The sequence below is a fragment of the Hyposmocoma kahamanoa genome, unplaced genomic scaffold, assembly GCF_003589595.1.
Source record: "Hyposmocoma kahamanoa isolate Upper Pololo Valley unplaced genomic scaffold, ASM358959v1 92, whole genome shotgun sequence".
NCBI lineage: Eukaryota > Metazoa > Arthropoda > Insecta > Lepidoptera > Cosmopterigidae > Hyposmocoma > Hyposmocoma kahamanoa.
The window spans coordinates 6,690,658-6,700,655 of NW_020654748.1; the positions used below are offsets into that span (position 1 = coordinate 6,690,658).

The 9,998-nt window shown below is 34.4% G+C and overlaps 1 protein-coding gene across 3 annotated transcripts in view; it reads right to left on the reverse strand.

The window, feature by feature from the left end:
- Window positions 1-9,998, reverse strand: part of LOC113236573 (cAMP-specific 3',5'-cyclic phosphodiesterase) — a 572,464-nt gene that overhangs the window by 37,714 nt on the left and 524,752 nt on the right. For all 3 annotated transcript variants that reach the window (XM_026472709.1, XM_026472708.1, XM_026472710.1), the window contains one exon: window positions 2,070-2,182. In XM_026472709.1, coding sequence (XP_026328494.1) covers window positions 2,070-2,182 — 113 coding nt within the window. The remainder of the gene's footprint in view (window positions 1-2,069; window positions 2,183-9,998) is intronic.

Sequence of the window (9,998 nt, forward strand, 5' to 3'; positions counted from 1 at the left end):
GCAGCGTCTATGTCAATTACAGCTATTATAAACTCAAGACAATAATAAATTCTGTTACCTCTCGTAATCTCTTCATTAATTTTGAAAGTCGACAACACTGTTTTACCACAAAGCGTCATCTGACGCTACGCTAACGACTTAATTATCCCGTACAAGGACGTTATATTACACTACGTTTTCAGATTAGACACGTTTACCAAAATTCTAAAGATTAAATGTCTGAAATTACTTTGTAATAAGCCAGTTTGTTTTTTGATCATTTACAGAGAAGAAAGGTTTCGATAAGAAATTATATACATTTACGTTGAAAATTTTGTAAATGAAATGCGTGAATTCATTGTGTTAATCGGTTGATAGATAGTGCCTGTTCATGATCAAACAACGACTAAATTTAAAGAAAACATTATGTAAAACAAGTTACGTACATATTATTAAGTACTGAGATGCGGAACTCGAATATCTTTTATTGCAGAAATACAAAGAAAAGGTACAACGAATACCAAACTTATCTCAGTGATCTATCAAGTGTCTACTGATACATTCAAGACTCTTAGATAAACTTGCAAATTCCAAAAAGTGGCGCAGTAAATGGTATATGATGGATTGTTTGACAATGATACAAATATTTTATTCAATGTTGGTTTATCGAGATTGTTCTTCTTAATCTGATAGATAGCCAACAAGTGACAGCCAAAGAACTATGTATTTTTGTTCCTTACGACTAAAAGTTCTAGATTATTCTACTCACTTAAAAAAAATATCACGACGTTGGGATCAACTATTTACAAGTGTTAATCCTTAAACATCTGCGAGCTTCCATGCCCTACATATAAAATAGTGTAGTGATTCCCAGGCAATGGAAGGTCGTAGATGCCTTTTCAATAGCTTTTTTTTCAATAACTTTTTCATTGAAAAAAACAAAAATCGTCCTCAAAAGTTTGCTATCGGCTTTTTCCAATTTCCATGGGATCCCCTCATCATATTCTGACTTTTTAGTGACAATGGGACTGTTATGGACTGCTTTGTACATTTTATACTTTTTTCCTGGTTGTGCTGGTGACGGTGATTTGAGGTGAGTTAATTACATGTATTGTGTCAAGTGAAAAGTCGACTTTTACATGCGGAAAATATTTTTTTAATTTGTGATAGCCGAAATGAACCCGGAATAGTATCGTTGGCATCAGGGACCACCTCGAGAGTATATACCCTTACAAACAACCCTTACAAAAACGGTCTACAATTGACGGACAAATCTGAAAACATACATAAAACATACCTACAGCCGAACGTATATCCTCCTCCTTTTTTTAAGTCGGTTAAAAAAGAGGATATCATGTTTTCTTTTGTGGGTAAATATTTTAACGTTTTACGTATAGAGCTTATGTAGCAACGTAGTGAATTAAAAAGTACCGCACACATAAATTTCTTTGTGCCTTTGTTGATACTTCTCTATGGAGAAGCAGTAAGCAGCAACTACATAAAAAGCACTTAAAATCGCGCTGTTAGTTGGTTTTTTGAGATCCATATAGCGAAAAGGGGTACCCTGTACTAACTCTGACATTTAATTTTACGGTAAAAGCCGTTGCTGTCCACGAGTTAATCGATTACTTTAAAAAAAAGTAAGGTGGATTAAGAAACAAAGATATTATAAGAAATTACTTTGAAATTACGCTTTTGTTTAGTGCAACAGTACTGAATATATAACTGACATAGGAAAAAAGCTTCGGGCCGTTTGCAGTGGTTTTTAACCGACTTGAAAAAGGAGGAGTTTCTCAATTCGACTATTTTTTTGTGTGTATGTTACGCGATTACTCTTTACGATTTGTGAACAGATTTTGATGATTATTTTTTGTTGAAAAAAGAGCACCTCTGTATTGGTCTCATTTAAATTTGAAGAAAATATTCCGCCTCTAAGGGTGGCAAACTAGGGGATGAATCCGGTTTCGCGCACTTTCCGGTAACCGATTTCAATAAAACTGGCAAATAGATGTAATTCCACGATCTTTTGAGGTGGGGTTTTTTTTATAAAAAGGCTGTAAATATCCGTGAACCAAATCGGTAGTACTCACCTTGAGCGAAGCCATATCGGAGACAGATCGATGTGTTTGTATGGTCTCCAGTTGGTCCAAGCACCAATCCAATTCTTCCACAGTTTCTAGTGCTAGCTTCATATAGGCTTCGTCTGTAACAATGGGATATTGATTATGAATTATATCTTATACAGGTGATCATATCTTATACAAGAATGACTCTCGAATAAACATGCTATTCTATCAAGTCGATTTTACTTTTTTTAGCATCAGGTATTAAAATATAAAGTATGCGTAAGCAGCTAAAGGGCGTTGAGATGGAAAAATAAACATACATCCTCCTCCTCCGCCAACTTCAACTGATTCATGAAACATTTTAGCAAAGAAATTTTCATCATGTGTGTTATAGTTAATGTTTGATTATTACGTAGTATTTGAATTGCAAGTTGTGATCTTTGTATTCAAAGAAAAATGTGAATACATTTTTATGACAGCGCATCCTTTTTTTAATAGCAGTAGAGCTCCTTGTGAAAGAGTTCGTCCAGGGAAGTACTGCCACCTTATCTGTTTCTGCCGCTAAGCAGTAATGTCAGCATTACTGTATTCTGGTTTTGAAGGGTGAAATTACAGGCACATGGGGCTTGTCAACTTATGCCTCAGGGTGACGGGCGCAGTGGCCACTCAGATCTTTGCAACTTAAAGCTTTGAGTGGTATAAAAAACCCCTTCGTGTAATAAAGTCACATCTGCAAAATGACATTTTTCACGAGACAGTTTTTAAGATTCTACACACGAAATTAGTTGCAACTTATTATGCCTAATTAAGAGTGTTACAAAATTTCACATATGCATGACTTGTTTCATGTAGTTTGTATTGTTTATATGACTTTCTTGTGATAAAAGCATTTCGGACGTTTGATCACACTCATGTGGTACACGCTTTATATTATTTATCATTATTATTATACCAAAGGTAAGCAATATCGTGACGTATAACATCTCTATAAGTCATTCGATGACCTCAGTATTTGTACGGTTTGCGCTGTAGACGTTAGACGGGGAAGTCCCGGATTCGATTCCCGGTAGGCCTATTTGGGAAATGAAATTTTCTAAATTGGTTCGAGTCTGGTTGACTTGGGAATCCCCAGTTTGAGACCAGGCAATTGGTTGGTAAATTATAAGGTCAACAAGCAAATCCGATTGTGTCTGTCACACAAATAAATAGAAGCTAACAATGTTAATTTAAATGCAATTGTGTCTTAATGAACGCTGCTGGTGTGCGACAAAAAGGCCGACTGTTTTATACGTTTTATATTGCAGATAAGGACGACGTAATTGTTAATAAAAATCAATGAGTCAACAATTTTTCTTTCTGGTTTCTGTAGTTCACAGTTTTCAACAATTTCATATGCAAAAAAAATGATCATAGCTTCATATATACACAATTCGCTTATGAAACCACGTAATGTCGTAACTAAAAAAATGTGATTGAGAAAACTCGAATTGAAAGTTCAAAAATTACAGATTGGAGCCTATATATTTATATTTTCGTTTATGAGAGAATAACTAAACATTATTGTATAAATAAAAATAATCCCATTATTCGCAATAAGATTAGTTCAGATTTTTTATAATTTTCAAATCGTGTCTTCTCAACACCGACGACCTCCGTGGTCGAGTGGCTTGCACATCGTTTTTCATGGTGTTGCCATCTCTGAGGTCCCGGGTTCGATCCCCGGCCGAGTCAAGTAGAAAGCTATTTTTTCTATACCTATTGTCTCGGGTCTGGGTGTTTGTGGTACCGCCGCTGTTTCCGATTTCCATAACTCAAGTGCTTTAGTTACTTACATTGGAATCAGGGCAACATATGTGACGTTGTCTAATATTTATATTTATCAATACCACCATTTTTGAGTTCGACAGTATATAATTTCATGTGTGATATGTTAACAACACGTTGCACAGATATATCGATAGAAATCCTTTTTAATTATATAAGTATTTGACAAAAACAACTATCATGATGATGCCATCATTAAACAGTAGAAGAAATGTAGTCAAAAGATGTAAATATATACTCAGAGTATCATTTCATTATCACGTATAAGCCATGATACTCGTATCTTCGCCTTGACGCAATGTTACAAACCAATAAGTTTTAAGTAAATAACAAGTGAATTGTGACACTTGCATATTTAGTAAGATAACACCATGAAATAATGCTGGATTTTAGTAACATTATATAATTATTAAGTTACTGAAAATGATATAACGCTTAAATAAATTATGATATTATTGTCGCGTAATACTCTTAAAATGGATTATTGTTTTACTTCGGATAGATAATTAAAAAGAAAAAATAATTTCAATAAAACATATATCGACTGGACAATTATACCAATTGCCTGGTCGTAAACAGAGCAACAGAATTCACTTTGGGGCAACACAATTATTATAATATACAAATATGGCAACGCTGTCCCTTATTCCAAAGTTGTATTTTCTTATATAATGTGTGTGCTGCGTACTAAGTACAATAACCTCATAAAACAAGTGCAAAATAGCTTATTCTTTATCACATGTAAGGTTTCGAACACGGGGCTCTATCCGGCACACTCATGCTCGTATTCCAGAACTCTACTCAATGCTCAAGCCAGGATTTGAGCAGACTTGAGTATGATTTCAAGCACTGGAAATACGACCGCAATGGCAAGGACTTGAGTATGATTTTCAGTGCTCACTGCAATACTCAAGTCCTGACTTGAGTATTGAGTAGAGTTCTGGGATACGACCCTTAGACTAGAATTTAAAAAAAATGTTCATTTCCCAAATCGGTCCTACCGGGAATCGAATCCGAGACCTCCGCATTCAGCACCCACAATGCAAGCCATTGAGCCACCGATGTCGTCAAATGAATGTAAAGGACATTTTTACGAAGATGAACAACAATTTATCTTTCAGCGCATCTCTAGGGAGAAAATCAGACAAATAAATCTATAATCACGCCATAAGTTACACGATAGATGTAAAAACTTTAGTTCAGATGGCCACGCAATGTGTCTGACCTAGCGTTGGTAATAATAATCTAATCTAACATCCCAATTCCGGCAACAAATGGAGTCAGACTATGAATTATCGATATTAGCAGTACATAACGAACATACATTAGTCTCGATAAAGTGACCTCCTAGAAACACTTGTATACATCGTGCTGTATGTTATTAGCACGGATGCGAACCGTGATCCTTCACGTCACACGTTGACTTTTCGTTGATAACTTTGAGTTCTGACCCTGCACTTTGCTGCGATAAAGCGTCTAGCGTAAATACCAGAATAGTCTGTATCATTTGTAATGGTAATTTTCAATTCTATGTATCTACTTATTAGAGTTGACAACAATAGTCATATTTCATGTATGACGATACGTGACGTGACGCATAGACAAATAGTATAATAACGCGTGGGTGTCAAGATACGGAATAGTCTACTGATTTGATACAATGATGAGACTTGACCCGTGCTAATTTAGTGACCTAGTCAATGAATAGATACAACACACAAAACTCATACATAGCTGTGAATTGAACTAAAGCTCAGTGACTCGTGCCATTACAATTAACGAAGAGTGAACGGGTTTAGGCTAAATGGCTTTAATTAAATTAAAATTGCGGAAAATGCATTGTTGTTTAACCGCAAGTGTTGGTGTTATATATTTTTATTATGAATCAGATTTCGTTAGGTATATTGTGGCGATACTTTTAGTAGCAGCGGAGCTCCTTGTGAATGAGTTCGTTTCTGTCGTCAAGCAGTAACATGAGCATTACTGTGTTCCGGTTTTAAAGGGTGCTGATGAAATTACAGGCACATAGGACTTGTCAACTTATGTCTCAGGGTGGCGGGCGTAGTGGCAGTGCCACTCAGACTTTTTCGATTTAAAGCTCTGAATGGCGCTGCATCTGTTATGGACAGGCTTGTCGCCTTATTACCAGGCGCATGATAATAATATTGTTCTCTTATAATTGCTAATTGGTAAAATAGCTGTATAAAATAATAGAGTGTGTCTCATCTAGTGATTACGCTCAACGGAATTTTTAGGTCTTCGTGAAATGAGTAACATAATGAAGATAATGTAGTATAAACACTTCGTGGATTGTTTGTGCGAAACTAGAGCAAGAAATGATTTGATAACACGAAAATAATGTAGTATATACAGTTCTTGAATACTAGAATATATAAATCATGGCAATGTCCTCAAGTTCACTTGGAGCATTTAGAGCGTCCTAAATTAGTTAACACTTTTCCATTAACTACTTAATTAAGCGAATGTTTCTTTATAATTAAATACTTTATTAGGTTAACATTCAAACTTAAGGTAAAAGCATGTTTTAATAAGACATAAGTTAACAAGTAGGTAGGGAGGCAGGTACATAGACCTGTAATTACACCGGTACCCTTAAACTTTGAAACCGAAACGCAGTAATACTCACCTTGCTGCTTGGCGGCAGAATTAAATTTGTATATAAAAGTCAAATGAAACTAAAACATAACTACGGCATCCTTTTCGTTGTCGTCATCATTTGTACTACTGCTTGCTACTTGTTGCATGTATTATCTTACGGTTTATTGTAATATTTAACATATGACAATAGCATTTCATTAATTCACACGCTCATTCGTTCATGTCATTCAGTCATTCAAAATATTTGAAAGAAACAAAGCGTGAATTTAAACGTGAAATGTTAAAATGAAAACGAATACTTTCAAATAGATGTGAAACAATTCTTATGCATAATTTAATGGGAGATAATACTTGAAAGATGGAGTTTTTACGAATATTACTCTGGTACGACCAATACAGAATACCTAAAACAAAATTTAAAATTTTCAAGTTCATTGTGCCAACGTAGCACATGATTAATGCTTCAATAAAGTATTTAATCCGGCTTAAGATATTATATTAATAACTATACAATTTTGACTACATAAAGATACATGCATAATATGTCCACGCTTAAATACATTATAACATTTTTCCATTTGTCATATCAACACGATCGTAAACCATAATGCTTTTATCACCTAGATACGTTACAAACATCATAATGTATTATCCACCCATAACTTTTAGGTGCATGTAACATAGACAAATAGTACCTTCAAGAGACGTAAACAACATTATTTAGCCGGATCGTTCTTCCATTCATTCCCCGCTCCATGCCCTACATTCAGAATTTTCCAGGAACAGAGGCAGTCATCGTTTTGAAATAAATATGCGACTCGACAGTGCCAGTTAGTATTTGTAAGCTGGCATGCTCCAAATTCACATTCGTTTTGTCAAGTTTCTTTTTTAATTTGAAAAGCGTCCGCGAATCTGGGTTACAAAGTGCCGAGTTAATTAAATATTATTTCGTAGAGCTAAAAATCCGTACAAAATTTTTGCAGACGACAAGGGCACGGGCTAAATTGTTTTAATTTTTTGCGTTTCATTTTATCTCTAGTGGTCTTGTCTGTATATTATTATGAGGTTGAGCAAATACTTTCTTCGAATTCATGCAATAATCTTTGTTTATTCTATAGTGATTACGCAAAAAGATTTTAAGCAAAATCGTGCTTACGAAAAAAGATTTTAAGCAAAATCGTGCTTACATGGGCATGTGGCACTTGAGATTTAAATTAAACTCTACGCTGTATAGAATATATGGTCTAAAATTAAAAGTGCAAAGCCCCCAGGTTTGTTTATTTTTCAATAACAGAGAGAGAGAGATATAAGCATATATTTTTACCTTTTGGTGTCATGAATGTAAACTTGATTAACTGTTTTCACACCACTTCCTGTTAAGGCACTAATAACCACAAAGAACAAAGAACTTGCAAGGTACGCGTCACGGATACAAAATACAGTCAGAATAATATTATTTTTGTTACAGAGCTGAAACGGAATGGTAATTGAACGTGACAATTGTTTCGACACGAAACACGATTTTTTCCTATAAAACTGAAGGTTCTCAATCTGTTTCAATGTGACGTTTTGGTCGATTACTGGAGATCTGTCAAGTGTTATTATTGATAGGCAACAACTCTGGCGCCGTAAAATATACAATACCCTAAATTATTTGTTCTACGGTACGTAATGACGTAACTCCTCTCGTTAGTCCTGATTGAAAACCTACGCCTTAGGAAACTTTGACATATGTATTTATTGAGATTTTTCGTGAAATTACTCCAACTAGTTTTTGTTGTTATTATGAATACAAAGCTCGAACATACGACATGTTCGTCACTTAATATTATAAAAAATTTAAAAAAAAATAAATTTTTTTCGTTGATACGGTGGGACTTGTGTTGTGTTGTATTCGATCTTTGTGTCCATAATCATAACAAAAACTTTGACATAATTATGCTAAGTCAACGCTCTTTCGTTATGTTATGTTTTTATTTTTGTGTTTAATCTGTATTTGTGTCATTAGTGAATAAAGCTATCTATCTGTTTAATTAAACCTATACGATGGCTATTTAATTAATATTACATAGTTTATTCAGAAATTAAAGTAATATCAACTAATATAAATAATTTAACGTTCAAGAAATCATCAATTCGTCAAAACTTTTACTCAAAGACTAAAGAAATCCAAAAATTAATTAAATCTTTTAAAAGTCTTTAATTTTAATAGTTGTGAAGTCCGTAATCGCCATAGATAGAAGCGAATGTCCATATCGCACCCTTAGTAATATAAGGGCACAATCCAAAAAAAGTAGATTTTTGGGAAATCGCGTATTAAGATTCTGGATTCCTACATTACACCTATTTTTTCAAATAATATGCTTATTATTTAAGTTATAAATATGAAATTTGGCAGATTTGTTCTTTGATAAATGTATTATAAATAGCAATAAAAAAAAATAATATAAATAAATTCCATAAGTTTCAAGCAAGTTAAAAAAACACTTTCAAGTTAGACCCATATAGTACAAAAAATATAACAGAAATATGGAGCTATATAAGTTTGATCCCATTTATTATTTAAGTCCCTATCAATTCCCAAATTTCCCAAAAATCTACTTTTTTTGGATTGTGCCCTTATATTACTAAGGGTGCGATATATCAAGGTGAAACTGGAAAAGCAGCTTGTAGTGCAGACTCCGACCTTTTCATTAGCGCTAGATTTCACTACATTTCTGAAACTGTATCTGTATTAAACTTTTCATCACACTTGCTCGTAAACAGTGTCATGACATGCTGACAGAGTCAACCGTAATGTCGTAAATTATGCCCACGGGATTTTTCATTACATTGTCGCCCAACGGATTTTTTAGATCAAGATTAACAATGCTCGAAAAATCTGAACGTACATTTCGCATAAACTGGAAGTATAAAAAAATTTTGATATTTAACTACATTTTACTAAGGAAGAACAGCAGGCAAAAGGTTAAAAAAAAATGCCGCCATTTGCAAAATCCGTAAATGTTGTGTTGTGAAGCGATATTTATTCAAACAAGAAATAAATTGTCGTTGTATCCATTTCCTGGCAAATGTGATGAAAAACATTGTGTAAAGGTAGACCAGCGACTGCATCGCGTTTGCATTACTGCTAAACGTCGCTGTGTGTAAACCGCTCCTAAGCTTATCATTTCGTCATCTCAACCATTCAGTTCACCAGGACTTAGAACTTTGTAGGTAAACTGAATCACCTTATATAAGAAACCGCGTTTGCATAAAGTCGCGCGTGTGTGTAAAGGTAGACGCTAGGCGACTGCGTCACTGCTAAAAGCGCCGTATGTAAACAACTCTAAAGCATATGCAAGTCCTCGTCAAAACGAATCATATGAGCCTAAACACAAGGTAGCTACTGTACAGTTGAGAAGTTTCTTGTGTCTGTCTGCCATAAAAATTTTATTTTCATAGGATTACATCTACGTGCCAAGTTTTATTGAAATCGGTTAACGGAAAGTAGTGAAATTCAATAAACCG